The following is a 22,033-nucleotide window of genomic DNA, read 5'->3' on the forward strand; positions in this document are numbered from 1 at the left end:
CCTACAGACGTGAAGTCCAGAAATTGTAGGCACAACCTCACACTAAACACCTTAAAAACACAGGAACTCATCACTGACTTCTGGAGACACAAGGCTGAAGCCCCACTACACATAAAGAGGGAACCTATGGTAGGACATAAACTTATCAGCCAATGATTGCAGCAGTCTGTGTCTACTGTTCTGTGATCAGGAACAAACAGTTTCTTTCCTAGGAAAATAAATGGCCTGAACTCCATCAAGTTTTAACTGACAGCAATAAAATGTTATTGTTGTTCTTCTGATGCTGAGAAAAAAAAATATAAAAGATAGTAGGATACCATGGATGTGATTCCTATCTGTCTGTACCACCACCCTGTGGGTTTGAGCACACATGCACAAACACAAAAATTGTTTAAAAAAAAAATCCAATACATTGAAGGGTCACCATAGAGATTATCTAAAGCACCTCCCCACAAGCCAGTAACACAACACAACAGAAATCTCATGGGCAGGTCCCATAAATTCCCGTGGAGGGAGGAGATGGAGCTAGGAGAGACGCTTCCCTAAAGATTAAAAAAAAAAAAAAAAAAAAATACATCAACAAACAACTCCACAGGAAGAGAAACCCACCCTTCCTTCCTTTTATCTTACTGTGACTCAACAACATAGTGTGTGGGCTAGAAATGGAAATATTTAAAAAGGTAATTCATATATAGTCTAAGTTAAATCTTCACTTTCTATAAGTGGTAACTGTTTCACATTGTATTCATCCAAGTAAAATCAGGGTCATGACTACAAAATTAAAGTTTTTGTCATAACAGAAAGTTCTGTGCTGTGGTGCACATCTAACAAAAATAATGTCACAAAGTCGGGGTAGATTTGACCGTTGGGAGGGTCAAAACAAGGCCAAAGCCAACACATTCAGGCTCACACATTTATAGTTTCTGGAGAGGTTTACTCAATCTTTATGGTCATAAACAGAACTATGCATGCAAAGTGTTTAACCCTGGCTTTATATACACATACATACTTTATTCATCCCAGTGGGAAATTCACAATGACATTTACGTATCACATGTGTAGTATGTGCATATCATGTGTGAATGAGAAAAGTTAGGTGTGATGCATTTATTTATCACTTATTTAGTAAAACTTATAACATTTATGAGACAGTTCACACTTATGTTCAGACAAGGAAATGTATCCTGCAATGTTTGAGATTAAATGAAATGATGAAGATGACACTTCAAGTAGTAGTAGTAGTAGTAGTAGTAGTATGTCCACTACTCATTACCTTAAACGGAGAAGTGTATTAAAATTATATTTGTACGATGAAAACTACAGCTAAACACAGCTGGACACTACAATGAAACAATGATTAGACCAATTGGTCTACCCAAAAAAATTATTAATAAAAAAAATAAATAAAAATCATGAATTACTAACATCTGAAATCTCAAATAACAATGTTAAAATGGGAGTCTTTTGTAAAACTACTTTAACTTTTGAAGTAGACATTTTAAGATTTGTTTTTATGAACACACTTTTTCCTCTTCAAAAATCCCTGTCATAATTGCGGGGTCTAGTATCAAAGCACAAAGCATTCCCAGATGCTCTGATCTGCCAGATCAGTCGAAACTTCAAGCCGACATACAATGAGAAACAGTGCACGTCCCTTATCATGGATAACAAATTATTTCTCTGGTAAGAGTTGATAGCATGGATGTTCTTTTTGCAAGGGTTTCTCTCATGCTGACTTATACCAATCCCCTTGAAGGCTTATATCTCAGTGCCAATGACCACTGATAGAGAGGAATTGCCAGTGAAGTGAGGATCAAGTAAAGATTGTGATATGAGAGACGTGTGGAGAATTGATTTTCTTCCAGGAGTATCTCTCTTTGCAATATTGAAGAGGCAGGCACAGTTTGTTTAGACCGCAAATGCTTTAAATCCACTGAAACAGCTGATACCTGTTACATGTGGTTTAAGGTTATGTTATTCTGCATAACTAAAATGTCCTGTTAAAACTAGCGATGTTCAGATGGCAGGACTGTTAAAACTGAATTCTTAATACCCAAAGGAGACACATTTTCATTTTTGGACATCTGTGGAAAAAACATCCAATCCTCTCGGATTGGACATCTGTCAAGAGATTGATTGAATAGGAACCCTTACACAAGTGCTGCCAGCATCTGTGGTGTACTGCTAACAGTATCTACCCATCATAATGAACAGGAAATAGCTTTAGCTAACAACAACAGCCAAATTTCACCAGATCTCATTATGATATTTTACATTGCAACTATAATTATTAAATGTGAAGCTTGCTACTATTAGCACAGATTCAAATTCCACAATGTCATGTGTTTTTGTTTTGTGCAAACGTCAGTCATTACTGAAGCTGGACCTATAAAAGTGATACTTTTCAGCACAGATAAAATGATAAAATTAGAAATGTTAACCTTTTGGACCAAAAAAAAAAACATCAAGGACACACATTGTTTTTTTTTCCTCCTTTCACTAATGCCAACAATGCTTTTTATAATTGCCAAGGTTATTTTAAGATTTATAAAAAGTGTATTTTCAATTAAGTCGCTTTTTTCAAGCTACAAAGAATTTTTTTTGGAATTAAATGTTTCAAACATGTTGCACATGTATTTCAACATTAACTTGAACAACAAACAAACAAAATCATAAGAAATGTTGAAATGAAATGAAAGAAGAATGAAAATTCTAAAATGTCTTAAAATGATTGCAATGAACAATGCCTATTAAATTTGTCTTGCTTTTTACATATTGTAGAGACATGAAACAAGTTTGCCACACTAAGGTAAAGGACAGAAATACTTGTATTCACATCTGTTATCATTAGGTTTCACCATGACCCCCATTTGGATTCATTTGTTCACTTGTTTACTGCAAAAGGGAAAAGGCTGATATTTTAAACATACTCATCTGTGTGCATCAGTCCCCACAAATGAGATAATTTAATCTTAGAACTACCAAAGAACCCTAGACATACATATCAATAATGCAGCAGTTTTCGGAAAATAATTATGTTTCAGATGCTCTTCAGGCAAGGCAGCGTTTCTGTCCTCCTGCCGGCTGTGCAGAAACTAGGCCACTTGGCACAGCCGTAAGTAGCAGCTAAATGGCATTGGTTTTAGTAGGACGTGAGATCGCTGATATAATTAGCATTACACCGTGTTTTATAATTATCCCCCACATGATGAGCTAATAAGGGACTCTAATTGTATGATGCACGTTGTTTTAACAGATGTAGTTAAATAGCACAGCAGCGAAGGCAAGAGAAAGACAAACTGTGGACTGGGAACAGGTGTTCTGGGGGTCAGTGCAAGCAAATTAAGGTTAAGACAGAATAAACAAAAATCTCTAAAAATCTCAGGTTTTGATTTAGAAAGATACAATTTCATGATAATGATAATGTAATTAACAGAAAAGTCCTTGTGTTGAAACAATAACATTGTGGGTGAAGACGAATCTTAAGAGTCATTTTTCATATGAAGACAAAAGTCCACAAACATTATCCCAAATAATGGAGTCTTTCATTATTTATTTCTATATTCATGCCATCAAGCTGTGCTTCTCTGCAGCAGGTTCTGGCAGGCTGGTGAAAATGTCACGGGCATTGTATATTCTCCTGGGACAATAAATATCCGTGGGAATTTTCATGGCAATGCATCCAATAGCTGCTGAAATGTTACAGTCTATAGATCAAAATTTTGGACCGACACTGACACCAGTGTGGCTGAAGCACAACAACACAAAACATTTAAAACAAGATTAACTTTCACTGACCATGTACTGTGACTGACCTTCTATGATGTACTGAGGCAGGAACCAAGCCAGGCTTCAAAATAAGTCACTTCAGTGCAGCAAAATTTAGCTGCTTGTGACCCATTTGTAAACCTGTATACAGCATTTTAATTAAAAGTAATGTCAAAGTCTGGACTTTCTAATGAACTACAGGAGAAAAATACAACTTTGTAACGTAAGAGAAACCTCAGTATCGTTTGTCTCAGCAGTGCCCCATTGAATAACCTCCGGCATGCTCTATGCACAGATAAAATGGGAAGGTTGTGGCGGGAAGGACATCCGGAGTAAAACCAAATCATAGTGGCGATTCCACTGGAATGAATTGGATTTACACAATGTCACAGTATTATCATTTTCTAAGATGAGGCATCAAGGATCATGTGTCCGATGACCTATTAGTTACTAAAAGCCTCAAAATGTACTGTATGGAGGTCAAAATCTCCCTTGTACAATGCATTTAGGTTTGGTTTTTAAAATTTATAGTTTTATATCAACATGTCTTCAGGTTAATTACAACACTTCAAACTTTAGCAGCTCTCTCTGCATTAAATACACCCTATCCACAAGTGTTTCCGGAGCTTCAACAAATTAAAAGGTCACTCTGTGTGATTCTAGATTTTAACATTATCGATCCAAGCGTTAAGGATGCTGCCTCTGTTTTCTCGAATCCCGTTGCATGATTGATGGTGAAGGATGGTTCATTTATTATGCAGAAAGATATATGTTGGCAGCTGGAGATTCACTGGAAGATGTTATAATCGGATTTAGAAAAGGAGTGGGGTAGGCGCGGGGCGCTAAACGGGCACTCGAGGGATTGGCCACGGCGGATCAAGCCCAACTCGCACTGCCACTTAAACGCCTTCAGCAGGTCAGCATGCAGGCATTCGGGCTTCAGTCAAAGACGATGATAGGGATGTAGGAAGGCTGACAGGCTGTGTGACATGTAGGCTGAGCAACCAGCAAAAATGACCTTATTAGTGATGGTTTGTTGTGTTGCTGTAAGAAAGCAGTTGTCTGTTCTTCATAATAAAAACTGAGAATTTTCCCTCATTGTAATACACAGAAAAATTTCACCAGGGTTACTGCTTCAGATCCATATCAACGGGTAATAAAAGAGACTGAATTAAAAAAAAAAAAAACTATGAATTGTTAAATAAAATATCAACTGCCAAATGTTTATCTGTGTAATTTTTAAGGCAAGACAAAATCCCCATTTTAAATCTTTATTGATAAGGGATCTACAACAGTAAATAATAATAAAAATTCACTGTGGTTCCTGGTGACTTGGCCATGTCTCTCTAAGCTCAGTTTTCCATTTGGAAGATTTCTTCCACAATTAGTAGTCATTGATTGGTATGTGTGCTACGTTTTCCAACTTCCTAATAAATACAAGTCCTTCAACAACTCTTCAAACAACAAAATATTCAGTTTGCTCATGTCATCTAAAACAACACATTAGCGTTCAATCTGACTACCTGCAGAAGGACCTCCGTGCCTTTTGAGACTGCTACAAATAACTGTGTTATGATGTGGCATAATAGCCTTTCAGCTTTGGCACATACATTTGATTGTGTCCCGAGGTCAAGTTATGTTTGTGTATCCAAACCTGATGTAGTTTATTTCTCAGTGCCACACAGCCTCATTTTTTTGTCAAAACCGATTAAAAACACATCAGTGTGCACCACCTGATGACACGTTGCTTCATTACCAAAATAAATACTGGCACCATATTTTATGTGGAAATACCTCCATGGAGTAATAACAGCGATCAAATGTTTGCATGACTTCACTAGCTAACACATGTGGCTCCGCGTTATGCTTTCAATAGCATTTGGAACAATGTAGTTCTATGGCACAGTTAGTATAAGCTACATCAAAAATCATCTTTACATCAATGAAGTTGTATGTGAAGATTCAGATTTGGATGACACCATTCACTTCCGAATGTAGCAATTTGAATAATAGCCCTGTATAAGCAGAACATTTACTCTCAACATGAGGTTTTACTTGAGGACCAATAAAACCAGCAGTCCCCATCATACTATCTCATGCAAACAGGAGCAATGCACAATTTGTGCCTTTGCAGATGGGCTGCTCTGGGCCATAGTTGCCTAGATCGCTCTGTGTCTGCCTCAGTTACCATGGAAATAAGAGTTAACATGAGAGTCGGGGCTCTCCCCGGAGATCTGACTGATGTTTAGGAAGGGGGAAGAGAAAGGAAGAGATCCACTACTTTGCTTTGTGTTGGATGATTCAATAAAGGCTGCATCTGAACCAACAAATGATAAAACTGTCTTCTGTGCGAGCAGTTTGGGAAGAGGCAAATTAATTTACAAAGACATGGACGTAAAAAGAAAAATGCATCCTGTAGTTAAAAGTACAGAACACAAGGGAAACAGAGATGGTTCAATAAAAGGACACTTTGTCGTTGTGTAACAGCTACACGGCCAAGAAACTTGTTCAATTATGAAGCTAAATGAGCCAAAATTCTGATAATTCCACAGTCCAGTGACTCCTGCTCTTTCAACTGACAACCACTGACACAATATCACAAAGATCAATATTCCACACAACACTGCACATGCTACTTCAACCCACAAAGCTGCTGTCACTTTTGTTTTTGTACTTTTTATCTGTTGTATAGTCAATCCCAAATGATTTTACATGACCAGGATGAGTCAGCTCCCTCTGCTTAGGCACGTGAATGTACACGGCAGGCAGCGTCAGGGTGTACCAGGTAGAGCGGCAACGCCTGGAGGAGCCGGCTCTGACGAGCCCACAGTGGAATGTTATTTAGTGAGACGGAGCAGGAGAGGGACAGCAAAAGAGACTGACAGATCAGAGATAAATAGAGTTGTGGTGACCTGAATGCTGTCTGAAACTCCATGGAAACTGCCCTAATTACAAAGACTGACAGGAAAGAGAGGACGTACAAGAAAATGCCCACAAAACTCACAATGTAGCAGTAGCAATGGTGAAGACAAGGCTTCACAAACCCACTGATGTCAGGAGAGGAAGACTAGTCCTCCTAATCACAGAAGCATTTGATAGATGCCTCCCTGCATAGCATACATTTTCAACTGTGCTTCTCAACCCAGCCACTGTCACGGCCTTGCTCAGGGCATGAAATGCCAAATCCCACTTAAGTAATCAACAGCTAAGAAATGTCATGTAAAATCAACTGCAGCAGCACAAGAGGAAGACACAAAAATGCAAAGAGCTGGTTGTAAAGGAGCCTTAATTTGGCCTTAAGTGAAGCTGCATACTTTCCATCACCAGGAAACATGCAAGCATAGTAAAAATGATTGCACTCATTTCCATGAATGAATAAATGAATAAAGCTTCCAAAAAATGCCATATGGCATTTTATGACTGTTGGTGGATTAGATTCCGTAAATGGGTTTTTTGCTTGATAGATTTCATTTTTCTGCACATCTGAGGTGACAGCACAGCAAACTGTGAGACAGTTAAAGTCTAAATAACCTCTTTTTTTTGGTGTTAAATTATATACCATGATTACACATAACTGTATCCTAACAGACTGCTCATCCTTGTTTACATCTTTTGCAACACGTGATGCATAACAGATCGGCCATCTTACACTAGAGTTGTAAAAGGTCAGAGATCAGATCAGCTTAGCTGAACATGTGAGTAAACAGCCTCCCGTTACAGATCATTAGTTAATGCTGAGCATAAACATCTCCTGAAATCCTCAAATTGAAATCCTTTAAAAAGGTTTGATTTGTAAAAGGGTTTGGAAAGAACAGAGGTTGATCAGGTTTGGGTGTTTAAATTAATGGTTGTGCAAAAATGGTTGTGGCTCAATCACAAAACTTATCATATTCAGAAAGTACGTAATGCCTCATAATCCATAATCATTAAAGAGAAGGCAAGAAAAACAGGATAAAGAGTCACAGTACACAATAAATTCTGCATGCCTGAAATGAGTTCCTGAATCTTTCAACATATCACGGCCCTTTATAACCAGATCCCGTGGTGTTTGGCAGCATTGAAAGGTGTGGTGTGTCACAAAATCCAGGCAGCTTTTACTGGCTGGTAAATTCTGTTCAAAAGTCCATAAGAGCAAATCATTTGAAGTTTTCCAATTCTCGTTTGTCTTGGTCTGAGATTATCATTACAATCTAACACAGAGAGCAGCAGCAGCAGCACTCAGTGTCCTACTGTACTTCATCGTTCAACAGCTTTCATAGTAAGTTTAGTTTGCATACACACATTTATTTTTTTTCTAATTAGTATCGCACCAAATTTATTTCACTTTCCACACCCACCTATAAAGTAAAAGGTTGTTTTTAGACTCATACCACAAACAGTCTGCAGTTATGCTGGCATCTCAGTGAGAGTGTATTTTGACCCAAATCTTTGTGTCAGCACACTCACACACACAATATTAACAGGCTGATGTTAAACATGTATGTTGTTCTCCATGTTAACAACCTTACCACAGCGCGTTATAACATTGGGTAAAAATAACCAAAGAGAACTGCAGATCTGGAGTTGCTTTGGCTCAGTCTTGCAGGCATCACAGTTTGGCCTTTGTTCTGAGTCTCTCAAATCCTTACACTTGACCCTTTTTCTTTGCTTCCAACACATACCATCAGTCACCTTTACTGACACACCTGCCAGTTAACCTGTCAATGGTCATAAAGTTATGGCAATGACTTTTTTAGAAAAGCTGATTTCGTATCGTTAAGTATCGTGTAAACTTGAAAGCTAGATTCCAGAATCGGGGTAGGGGAAAAGGGGAAGCCAGGTTCTTTCACTCTGCAGCGACATGAAAAGACACACAAGAAAAGAAAAGTCAGAAAGCAGCATTTTTATGTCACTATACAATTAAAATCTGTGTGTTAGGCTTCCAAAATAAGTCCAAGGTGAAGAAGAAAACAATTTACTCTACTGCTGCATGTATACAGGGATTTCTAGTGACCAGGTTTCGTAGGTGCACGTAAATGTTGTTCCCTAATTACCCAAGAATCAGATTTCTCCAAGTAACCCTGGTTACTTAAGTGCATGTAAGCACAGTCAATGTCAACAGGAAAGTTAATGAAGTGGGGACGTAATATAACTACAACTGAAAGCTCCCAGCATTTGTAGAGGAGACTGACAGCAGGTACCCACGAGAGGGACAGAAGCAAAGGACCAAACCAAGTAACAATTTGTACTCAGTGTTTGCAATAAAGTACTTTACCACATCCCACAGAGAACAAGCCTTGATACATCGAGTATTTTCAAGATATCTCCCACCCCTACCTCAGGAGCATTTCAAACCTAGAGTAAATCTAATTTACAGTATGTTGATGTGTTTCCTCCTCTATATAAAAATATCAAAACGCTTGGGTTAGAAAGAGCTAAAGAGTGTCAAAGAGGCAGAAAGAAGGTCAGTGTTGTTTTGAAAACTATGCTTCCAATGTGACAGATTTTTGTTGTGCACTCTTCATGCAGCTCGTGTGTCTTTAATACCACTCTGTTGCTGCCATATGCCTGAGCGCAGCTAAGCCTAACACCTCTGAGGAGAAGGCCTTAGTACTCTAATACAGCAGCAGAAGAAGACAAAAGCTCCACAGAGACCTCATTTGCACACAAATAACTAGAAAAGACAAAAGGTGACAAAACCACATCTGAATTTCTAGTTCCAGGGGCTCATTCTCGCTGCTGGAGTACAGTTGTGTCCTGAAATGGGAAGTTGGTTCTCCTCTGTGTTTTTATGGTGAAGACATGGCAGGAAGAAAAAGGTGGCAAACCAAAAGCAAAAACCACATGGACAAAAATGGAATGTGTATTTTAAGTGTGGTTTCTCCAACACAGAGTTACAAGTTATGGTCTTCAGTGGTGAATAAGTGGTAATTAGTGCACTGGGTGTTGCCATGTGAGTGGGTGAATGAATAAGAACCCAGGGTTGGGAAACACACACTAAGCTGTAAAGCACCGACTGGGTTCAAGTAGGAGCCAAACACGACGGTTTCTGGTGATGCTGCCAGTCACATTACCACGGTGCTTGTTGTAGTCTGTGTCAAGTTTCAACTGTGTTACTCTGCAGAAAAACAAGTGTGACGTGACTAATATATAATAATTTAAAATAATTTGTACATAAAAAATAAATAAAGAAATCTCATTACTACTTATTTTACTTGCCACATATTTGTTTTTGCAATGTAAAGTGTTTAAAGACAAGTATCCTCCATGAGAACAGTTTGTTAGATGGTTAACCCCCCCACCCCCACCCCCCCCACCACCCCCCACCCCCACTTCTGCACTTCCAAACTGGCTGTGTGGAGGTGAGAAAATATGCTGGATTCCTCTCTCTAGCTCTCTTTTTCATTCATTACTCTGAGTGCTACACTATAAATGTCTTCCAGGAGAAACCGCCTGAAAATATATCTACATTTTCAACAGTCACTGCATCTTTCTTTGTGACTGCAGGCACTAGCTCTTTCCAGCACAAACCCACTTTCAATTCACACATTAAACAGAAACAGCAGAGCTGATTATTGCAATGCACTGACCTGCACATAAACTGTTCTTTCATGCTGTTTTCACCCATTTAAGGCGATGATTGAGGATCATTTGACTCCATCTAAATGTTTACTTTGCACCTAATGGTGTTTATAAAATGTTTGTTTTGTATTTTTCTTTCTGCTTCAGCATACCTTTTTTTTTTTTTTAGCTCAAATAAAAAAGGTATTTCCACTTTCAGAGATTCTTGACAGTTTCATCCCATCAGAGTTGTTTGATGACAACTTCATCAGATAACATAGCTGTGTGAAGATGAAATGTCAGGTCAGTCCATACTATGTGCTCGTGTTCTCCCTGACCTTACTAGGTGCTCCTCTGGATAATAGCGGCTCTCTGGAGAGGGAAAAAACGATCAGTCTCAACAGTCAGAGAGCTGCACAGACACAGACACTAAGGTGCTTCACAGTAATTTCATAGCCATCAGCCCTCATCACTGCAAAGTGGCAGAGGGTTCAGGATGGTGGCAGCAAAAGGGTGAAGAAATGGGATCAGACTTAGGCTCCTAGCTACTATTCTCTCCCTTCTCATCACCTCACACCAGAGCCTCTTCAGGGTTCTCTCACTAGCAAAAAAACACTGACCGACACACACTTTTAAACAGCTGGAACACACACTGTATTATTTACTTACATGCTTGCAGTTTAAAATCTTTTCTCAGTATTTCCTGCCTCCGTGTCAAGACCACACAAGATCAAGTTCACACTGTGTCCCCTGAGACCTTACTATCTGCATCTTTTTCAGTGAGGAAGTTATGAGCACAGAAAAAAACACCCATCCACACACACAGACACTAAACTGGCAATTACTCCTACATATAGCCCCCCCCCCGCCCCCACCACCATCAACACCACCCCAAACACACACACACACACACGCACATCAGCATGTGCACAAACATTCCCTGCGGTCAACAAAATGATGCTCTGAATAAAGATCACCAAAAGAATCACAGGAAGAAACTCCCCTGCTCCAACCAATCAGGGATTAAACAAGAGTCAGTCCAGCCAATCTAACCTCGGGTCAAACTCAATCTCAATCTCTGCTGTTGTTACTACACCTCCCTTCCCCTCTATTCATGCTGATGGGCTGCTTCCTTTATTTATGTCAGCAGATGCAACTTTCCAAAGCTGGCTTTGGTTTTACCAGTCACTGCTCCAATAACAGTTTAAATGTTATAAAATCAACAGAAATCTGCATTCTAACAAAATGCAAGGTATTGTCAAATAACAGTTTGGTAAAAGAAGCCTAGATCATGTGAACAGTGTGTTGGAGCAGCATGATGCCTGACGGAGCATTTGGGAACCAGAGGGAATGGAGAGGAGATTATCTGGCTTCTGAGCCAGCCAGCTGCCACTGGAGCTGTGTGGTCAACATTATATTCTGTCTCCCTTCCTTTTTTATCTCTCTGCCTTTTTCATGGTCACCCCCATTAAACAGCGCTGATAGCAAATGTTTCTATGCCCGAGCACCGTCAGCAGGAGGGGGAACAGACATAGCTCCGGCACATCAGTGGTGCACAGAACAAAGCAAAGCAATTTGCTCTCAATGTGCCCAAGCAGGCTCATACATTTATGCAGATTATTCAAAATTACACAATGTATAAATGCAATGCTGAAAAAAAGAGGTAAATATGTGATATTATTTACACAAAAACAAGCATTAAAACAGGTTAAGTACTGACAAGTTCTGTAATATTGGGCAAATTGTTTTATAAATAAATTCTATTGCACATCTGGCTCAGAACTATATATATTTTAAAATTTTTATATTGTGTATAATGTTAGAGAGTATAAAAATAATAAGATAATAACTCAAAATCAAGAATACCCCTGTGCAGGCCTACTAGCACTGCTGTGAGGTGGTGCACTGAGCTAAATGTTAATCAGCATGCTGAAAAATTATTCCCAAAAATGCTGATTGTTGTTTAGTAGCTATAGTATTCTTATAATATAGTATCTTATAGTATTTTAATTTAGCAAGTGGAGATTTTAAATAAATATATAATAACATGATTTTTATTTTAGAAATCACCAAAGATGTAAACCTGAGGCCCAACAGTCTTGAGTATCTTAACTAATAATTCTTGAAACTGCTGTAGATAATTGTATTTTCAAAGATTTATTTTTGAATGAGAGTCTAGTTATTAAATACACATTTCAAGGTACTGACCAACCTACAATAAGAGACACGCTCACTAACAGCCACAATATTCAGGTTAAAAGTCGTAAGTCACTCAGGACTCGTGGGAAATGCATGCAACAAAGCAGTGTGCCACCAAAACCTTTTAACGATGGTCCAACCGTTTCTAAGAGCTTTCGGACAACCACACCCGTACATACTCTGACTGCTTTTTCTTCACACACAATTTGTCATGTTTCTCATGATGATGAAGAAAATCTAACAGGCCATCCAGACAAATCTCAAGACCACTACTCACTCCAGCTGGAGCTCGCACACGTCAGTTCCGAGTCCATCTCTATGTGCATGTGTGCATATGGTGAGCAGAGTTGCTTCTGCTCTGTGTGAATTAATGCGTGCCTTTTGGCAGTTTCCATATCTGCAAAAAAAGCGCAGTAGTGCAGCCACAGGCTGTAACTGTTCTGAAATAAAGAGTTCAATCTAATTTCAAGTTAAAGTGAAGTGAAATTAGATGCCATATCTCAAAGATAAGCAGCCTGTTAGCATTCTTGAATCACTGACACACTGTTAGCACAGCCACAGGATTGGGGGACTGTTTGTACTGGAGAAAAACAATTATTATCTCTAAATAGAAGGGTACCATCCATAGGAATTTTAATTAAAAGACTGGCAGAGTTTCATCTCAGTGTGACAACTCCATTACTTCCCAATGATAAATCAGTCTTCTAGCAGAACAAATTCAGTTTGTATAGAGTGACTTCCACTGTCAGTTTAAGTGGGCAGGCCCAGCTAATAGATTCCCTGACCTTGGCATTTTGATAGCCAGCTAAAGTAGTGAGGTGAGGCTGAAATTAAAGTAATTATTCAAATGTGGCATCACTGAGCTTTGTGCTGGGTTTGACTCGGAGATCATGAAAAAAGCGCTGCACATGTTTTCAGCAAGTTGCCTTTCTAAAAATTAATCCACAATACCTGCATTTTTGTGCCTTCTGGTCAGGTGTGTTAAGTGCACTTGAGTAGCTTGTGTCACAACTTTAACCTATTTTCTGCTTTGTACTCTTTTCTTACCTTCGTCTGGATCATTCCTGGCTGATGCCTCCAGCAGTGCCACGCTGGCGGCAAACGACACATGCCTCTTGGACTCTGTTTGTTGGAGGTTGTTGGTAAAGCGTCCTTTCTTGTCTGCCTTTCGCTTCTTATTCTGCATCTCCTTCTCATACACGGCCCATCTCTTTAGTTGCTGCGTACGTCTCTTCTGGGCTGCCCGCAGCCTCTCCAGACTGGGTACCTTGTCCAGCTGCTGCAGCTCCTGGATCAGCTCCAGGTGGTTGGCCATGATGCCAGGGGATGGGGCGGCAGTAGCAGGTGATGGTGGAAGGATTAAACTAGGCGCAAGTCTATAATACTAGTGAGGGCTGCAACTTCGGCTGTGGTCTCCTCCCATCATTGGCATCATCATCCTTTTTATCAGCTGCAAACTGTTTGTGAAAGAAACAGAAAATAAGAAGCTGAACCATCATTAAAATAATAGCCATAGAATGTCACTATGTATAACTATAACACTATGTTAATAAATGCATCAGTAAATATAGTTGCATACACACAGTAGCCTGATGCAGTGACCAGATGTAAAGGGGAAACAGTTTAGAGTGGGCAAAGTCAGATACACCACTGCAAAGTGCATCGACATGCATTACTTACCTACCTAACCTAGTTAGAGACACTAAACTTCAAGCTACCATGAAAACAAGTGCTGAATAACAGTTCATTGTAAACTTTATTGTACATTGTGGTGTCAAAAGAGATAAATATTCAGTTTGCTGTCAAAGTGAAAAATTGACAGCAATACTTTATTCATTCTTTCATCCATTTGCATGCATTTACAATCATCAGGCTGATATATTTTCGGAATCAGGTAATCAGACAAAAGTACCTCTACAACCACGAAGACAAATGTCTCCACTTTCAGAGAAGTGATTGAGGAGGATTTGCAGTCTCAATGTTCCGTTTGCTTTGTGAGTCAGTATAAAGCTCTGTTTACCAGCCTCTATCAAGGTTAACCACTTCCTGAGCACTACAAGTAGACGACGGTGTGATGAGAAACTGTTAAAACAGCAAAAAAAAAAAAAAAAAAAAAAGGTGCTAAGGCAGTGAGCTGAAGCGGGAATTTTACATGTCATCTATGTGCTGATGTATATTTCTCTCTGAAAATTAAAAGCTTCACTGTCAGTGTACCAACAATACATATGTTCCCGGGGTTCCTAAAAATGAACCATGTTGAGTGTCTTTCTAAAAACTATACACATAAATACAATGCATATATGCATTCATACTTTATACTAACATACATTAGTTTGTGGTGTAAAAGAACATGTTTAGTCAGACCACTTCCTTTGATCATGTCAACACTGCAACCAGAAATGTCCTGTAAAAAGTCCAGCTCCTCCTAATCACTTGACATGGGAAAACCACTCTATATTTGAATTCTACAGTGAAGCATGCATGTTTTAGGTTGGAAATGTTCTTACTTATTCATCAGATTAAGTGAAATTGTAAGTCCTGTATGCAAACCCTTCACCAGTCAAAAACTTGTAGCATCACCTGACAAAAAGATCCATAGGAGCAGGTGCTGCTACATCTAGCCACTAAATTTAGCCACTAAACTCACATTACATTTCCTTTGCAGCTCTACAACATACCTAACTGCTAGAACATGGACAGGAAACAAACAGTATAATCACTTCCTAAAGCATCACTTTCAGTCCTGTTTGCCTATGCAGCCCAAGCGCGTTTGTGTGCAAATGAATAAATGGTGTGTGTTACATTCTCACATAGCAGCCAAGTGAAAAACAATAAAACGGTAACCAGACACACAAATGCAAATAAAGCTTTCCACACAGTTGACTGTCAAACCTTTTAAAGCAATCAAACGTTTCCAGCACAAAGATGTGGGAACATCCTTGACTATCACAACAAAACCCATTTACTGACAAGAGGAAGCTGAAACTATACAAGCTTGTGTGAAAGAGGCACAAGCTCAGAGATCTCTTTAAAAAGGTAAACTGGTTTACAGCAAATGATTTGTAATGACTGGGTCAAGATCCAAAGGTTAATCGCAAGAGGATTAACGGCAGGGTGTCAAATTATTCTGGAGGAATTTCAAAGTAAAGCTGTCAGCAAGGTTTTTTTTTTTCCCCCTCAGCAACGTGTTCCAAGGAAGACAGACAGCTGATGCAGACGTACAGAGCTCTTATCAGTCAAAGGCATGAGGGAAAAAAAGAATCAATAGTCATTTTTATAATTGCATTTTCACTACTTGGAGGGATTTTTTTTTTTATTATAAATTTCATTCATCTTTGCGGCGACAGCTAATTCATTACTAAACCTATGTGGCACAGTATTAGTGAGCAATTACTTATGGTCTCAATCCAGGTGACTGAAGAAAAAGAGTTCAGAAATGTTGTTTTAATTATGTATATAATGAAATATAACTACCCAACTAATTATTCACAACTACACAATCACAACACATTTCACTTAACTACACAGTCAGTTTACTATGTGGGACTTTGTCGACTGGCATAGCTCCAGGGTTGTCGTTTCTTAGTCCCATAGGAATATTTCATGTAAACATGTCAACTTTTAAAACAAGCAATAAGAGTGTCAACCAGCGTCATCCAAGATAAAAAAATAATAATACTTTTCTTGCATGTCTGAAAGCCCCATTAATATCCCCACAAGAGTGTACTATCAACGGAGGTCATAAATACTATTCTTTGTTCTGCGGTATCACCTGTTCCTGACACACTGCTCCCAATGAGACTCATCTATTCAAGAAATGACCGGAAACCAATCCTCCAGCTCATTTTCAGCTCATTTTTATCAGTGCTGAAACACTGTTTGCACCATGCTTGGTAAAAAACACAATGTGCTTATAGTTGGTGATGTGTAAAATTAAGGAAAAGGTTATAAACAAGGCTACTGTACATGTGTTCATTCATTATGAATTTCATTTTTAATCTTAGAAACTATTTCTGTTCAACTAAACTGAGGCCAAAAAGTCACCGCTTAATATAAGGCACTAATGCAACTCCACCACCCACCATGGCCTGAATAATAAACTCACAATAGAATCATCACCTTGCTGACAGTTTCAACTTAAAAACTGAGAAACTGTAACTGTTAAAGTCAAGTTCATAGCAGAGCTGCTGTATTGTATTTCATTAGAGGGTACAAGTACCTAACACCTGTTAGGTAGCAGCCATTACTGTAACACAAAGCAGAGTAAATTCTGAAAAAAAGACTCCATGCACTGTGGAATTTTAAGAGTTTCTTCTGACTCCCAATTATTGGACCTAAACTATTTTTACCTCTCTGTCCTTCTTTTTTCCTCCAAGATTTGAGTGCAGCGGGCAAACTGAATTAACTTCAGACGAACAAGGAACATCCAGTGTTTTCTTTAGTTGTCTTTGATGGTCAATGGCATTAGTGCCTGGAATATTAGACCTGGGAGCTTCTGCTGATCAAATCAGGGGAATCAAAGCAGAAGTAATGCTGTTAAACATTTACACACACACACACACACACACACACACACACACACACACACACACAGAGCGTAAAGACAATCAAAGCAACTTGGGAAAAAAAAAATAAAAACAGACCCCACCGAAATTCACACTAATCAGTAGCTGATGACCAATTAGTCACTCAGCTTTCAAGTGTCTGTCAAAGATGACATCACAGTGTAGACTGATAATGAACAAAAGCAAAAGTTTTCACTAGGGTTTTTGGGACCACATACATGTCCTTTGTTAAAATCCTACGCTCCTCCTCCAAGACTTTTACATTCTGATTTAATCACTCAAATGTCTCCATCAGTGTCCTCTTACCATTCAGCGGTCACAGATCTGATGAGATAAGGAGCTCTGAAGTGATACAATCATGCCTTCAAATGACACCAGGCATTACTGAAATGTACATACAGTATGTACATTTTACATCACACTTTAACACACAATGAATAAATCATCTAATCTGCAAAGTGTCACCGAAAAAAAGAAATTACTTCTTGCTGTTACATATAGTATATAACAATATCCTATTCCAAATATAGAATCATACATTTTGTATACATTAGTATCACAACAGTAGGCACCCAGGACCATTTTGTTGCTGATATTTTGATCTTGTCCTAATTTATTTATACTCTCTGATTATCTATTTGAATGTGTCCCACTCATGGAAAATAAAAGTCATCAGGTAGAGAGGAGGCTGCTAAAATAGCTTTTTAAAAATACACCTTTTTTTGTCCTTAACCCGTGAATGCAGGGTCACCACAGCAGATCATTTTCCCCATATTGATTTGGCACAGTTTTTACGCCGGGTGCCCTTCCTGACGCAACCCTCCCCAATTTCTACCAGGCTTGGACTGCCACTGCACAGCTGGGGAGGGGAATTGGCCGTTGGGGGTTCAGTGTCCTGCCCAGAGAAACATTGACTATTTTCCTATCCTCCCACAGGCACCGAATGCCCCCAAACCACAATGTTAAAGGCAGATTAAAGATTGAAGACAACAAATTGCAGGGCAGCATCACCCTCTTAGAACAATAGATAGTGCTAGAACAAACAAACAAATAACAGCTTTGCCATTAATCGTGCGTTGCCGTCTTAAGCTTTTATCATGAATTATTCTGTGGGAAATGACAGAGGGGCTTGTACAGAGTTATGATTTCACTACACTACTGAGACTGAAAGCTCACTAAGAGATGAGACAAGGGATGATTTATAGTCATTAACAGGTAAAAAAAAACAAATGGCATTAACACAGCCTATGGGAGTTTAACACTAAAAAATAGAAGGAAATGAATCATTTGTTGCCCGGCAGTGCATGAAAAACAGGCAATGCTATGCACTTGATATGTTGTCCTAGCAGGAGGCAGAAGACAAAGTGAAGTTATGTAAAACACAGGGAGCTCTGGGCAACTGTAAGCCCTCTGGTGATATCACCGCCAGCCCCAGGGCCAACGCAGCAAATCACAGATTGACCTCAATCAGCTCCTCGCCTGCAGAAAATAATGTTACACTGTGATCATACTTTGCATTTCACTTTTTGGGGGAAAATGAGAAGCCTCAATTTTAGAATGATTATTTGAAAAAGCAGGTCAGACAATGCACCTCAAGCAGCAGTTGCTGCTGCAGCTGTAAACAGAGTTTAGGCCCCAAACCTGTACCAACTGCCTCCAGTTTTATCTCCGTTTTAAAATTCAGGTTGTTTTTTCACAGATTATCAACTGACTATGTTGTGAATAAACAATAATTTTAAAAGTGGTCTGAATTTTATAAAACAGTCTTTTTGCTGATGAAAGCTCAAAAGACAAAGCAAGTCTGTGCTGCTGTTCTAAACTTCCAAACTAGAATATTAGAAAAATGTACAGTTTAAAAAGGCCAGAAACCTCTTCCTTTACAGAGACACTATGCTTAAAGCAGTACACATTTTCAAACAGTAAACAGCTTAACAACTGTTACTATGTTGAAGCCATTTATTATCTCAGTGGGTTAACTGCAGGAAGAACCTGGAGCTTAAAACATTTTGCCTGTCATGGCCACCTGACAGTTTAATACAAAGGCTCTGTGACTGAGCATTCAGGTCATTATGATCCATTTTCTTCTTTTCATCACTGACAATTACAATGCCGCCATGTGTGTGGGCTCCCAGACTTTTGTGGTCCTCTCAAGGACAGAGAAGTGCGACAAAACCAGTCCTCTCTCACTTAAACAAGCTGATGCTTTTACATTAGGGCATCACAAATGTGTGTACAATATGTGTGCGAGTTTTGAGCAGTCTTGACATTAGCTGTGATTCACTAATATCTCCACAAATCATAGATTTAGGTCATTCTGGGCCTTTTATCATTATTATTAAGCCGATTTGGCTCAGAGGGTACTAAACCGTAGATTCATACATTGGCTGGACAAAGTATTCATCCCCTTTCACCTTGTTCACTTGTTACCCATCAGACTACACTCAATGATGCATGATGACAAAGTAAACGCATGCTTTCAGAAATTTTGGAAAAATCACACCCTTCACATAGTATTTTGTAGAAACTTGTTTTGCAGCAAATACAACTTTGGCTCTTCTTGGGTCTGTTCCTACAAAAGCTGCACACATGAACTTCACATTTCCCAACAGATACTCGATGGGGTTTAGTCTAGACTTTGATTTGGCCATTAAACTTGACATCCGAGTCTCATATATCCTCCCCAAAATTCTGAGCAGTCTATCCCTGCTGCTAGAATGACTTGTGCTGCCACTGCTAATGTGTCTATCTGCAGTACGTCAGAAAACAACAGTCCAGCTGCAGTTTAACGAAGAGACCAGCAACTGCCAGCTCCTTTGTATCCATATGTGAATGCACTGTTAGGATAACAACTCAGCTAGTACTGCTGCAGTACTGAGAACAAAGTACTGCAGTATAGACAGTTGCAATGAAATCCGAAATTTCAACTCAGACACTGCTGGAGAGAACTGCATGCTATATCTGTAATTAAAAGGCTGCATTCTCTCTTATTTTAAAAGGACCCCCCCCATCCAAACACATCCAGTGCAGTCATTGTGAACAGTTCACGAAGAGTTGATTAAGTCAACAGAAAGTTAATCCCCCTTGCCTAAAGGCACTGCTAGGTAAGCGTTTTTCCCCCACTCATTTTCAGGTATCTTGTGTGAAATATGGTTTTGTCTGTGTGACAACAGATTCAGGGTCCTAATGCAGATTCTTTAAGAAACAGAAAACATGAATACTAACAGGCTTGAATGGGTGAAGGAGAAGCAACTATAAAGAGCTTCAGGTACCAGTAAGGTAGAAAAGATTTATATAAGTGCAGCCCATTATTTTAAAATTCACCCTAAATGGACACTGGCTGACTACAAAGACAGCATCAGTGTTAGTATTTAATCCTTTGCTGGCAAGAACATGGAGGAGGTCAAAAGGTTTTAAAGTGAAATAACGTTCTTCTATAGAGAACACAAGATTTGATGCCAACACTTTTCTATTCAACAGCTAATCAAAGACTTTAATAATACCACAAAATGAAGGTTGTATCTCTTTAAAGACATCCCATTTAAACAGTGTTATTACATTATGAATGTCTGACATCTCTTCAAATGTCTCCAGATATGCTTTTAAAACTAAAATTATAATTTTTCTCAAGTAGCAAACAAATCATCTCACTTCACCTGTTTAACGCCTGTCTGCAATGAAGACAGACAAAGTTTCACAGGTGCACTTTCGGCTATAACACACAGTGGGAGCAAATTGCCAAAACAGGAAAACTCCGCCCAATGAGGCTGTGACCCTGTCAATCAGCAGCTCGCCACGCAGAAGGACAGGCACTATTTCACAGACAAGCTTGTGAATCCTGTTGCAGTGCACCTGCTCTGCAGTCCACTGTCTCCTCCTCACAGGACATTATCTGCTTTTATGAGGAGACTGTAAAGACACAGGAAAAGACACACGACCAAAGGGTAACGCATTAGAAAGAAGAGGATGTTTACAGGAAAACAGCAACTTAACTGGTTCAAGTGGTTTTTTTTTGCGAAAAAAGAAAATGTTTAATAATTTATTGTAATAAATAATATTCATCTGATGCCCTAAAATGACTTATTTGCACACCATGACTGGAAGTCCTGAGATAGATATAGATAGATAGATTTTTAAAATGTATTTATATACATATATTATTACTTAATTATCTAATCGTGCTGCCTCTAGACCAGCAAAAAAGCAAGGAAAAAATGCTGACTACACAGCCCAACGTTGTGTTTTGATTGACCAAAAGAGTAAAACTCTGAGATACATAGTTTGCATTTTTAGAAAAGTAGTTGCTAGTTGCCATTTGGTGCTAGAAAATGTTTGAAACACACGCACACACACGTAATGTCGTATCAGAGAATGACATTTAGCAATAAGGAGGCGTGTGCTGTGTCAGGACGCTCGAAATGGACACACAGTAGATGCAGTGTCACATACAAAGGCCCAATGTGTTTGACTGTGCATGTGTGTGTCTTTGTTTACATCTACATGTGTCATGTGAGTTGTACAAACCCCTCTATCAAGAGAAACAGTCTGCTATACACTGGTTTCACATGTCTGCTTGTAAAACTGTGGCCTCAGCAGGGGAACATAAACTGCTGTTTTTCCACTCTGCCCCGTACCATCACCATCTTGAACCCCCTCCCCCTGCAGAAACCCCTGTGCCCCCCTTCTAACTCCCTAAGACGTTCCGGGCCAGTGCTTATGTTTCCAGGTCCCATTAATTCATTTAATCACCTATTAATACCAAATGCGGGCCAAGCTGATTAGGAAGTCCACTGAAACCATTCAGCTGGACAGTAGCAGGAGTTACAGCTGTCATACCAAGTGACACATGCCATCATTCACTGCACACATACAAGGACTTCACTTCCACAACCCTTGTAAGTTATAACTCCAAGGTTCCCAATCATTGGTCTGACTTGGTTTAAGGGTTGTGAAACATAGGACAC

The 22,033-nt window shown here is 39.2% G+C and overlaps 1 protein-coding gene across 2 annotated transcripts in view; it reads right to left on the reverse strand.

Annotated features, from left to right (window-relative positions):
• ppp1r16b (protein phosphatase 1, regulatory subunit 16B) overlaps positions 1-22,033 on the reverse strand; it is a 67,974-nt gene that overhangs the window by 30,492 nt on the left and 15,449 nt on the right. For both annotated transcript variants that reach the window (XM_067505286.1, XM_067505288.1), the window contains exon 2: positions 13,555-13,964. In XM_067505286.1, the coding sequence (XP_067361387.1) occupies positions 13,555-13,822 (268 nt within the window). In that variant the 5' untranslated portion in view covers positions 13,823-13,964. The remainder of the gene's footprint in view (positions 1-13,554; positions 13,965-22,033) is intronic.

This window comes from Channa argus, chromosome 5 (assembly GCF_033026475.1).
Source record: "Channa argus isolate prfri chromosome 5, Channa argus male v1.0, whole genome shotgun sequence".
In the NCBI taxonomy this organism is placed as follows: domain Eukaryota; kingdom Metazoa; phylum Chordata; class Actinopteri; order Anabantiformes; family Channidae; genus Channa; species Channa argus.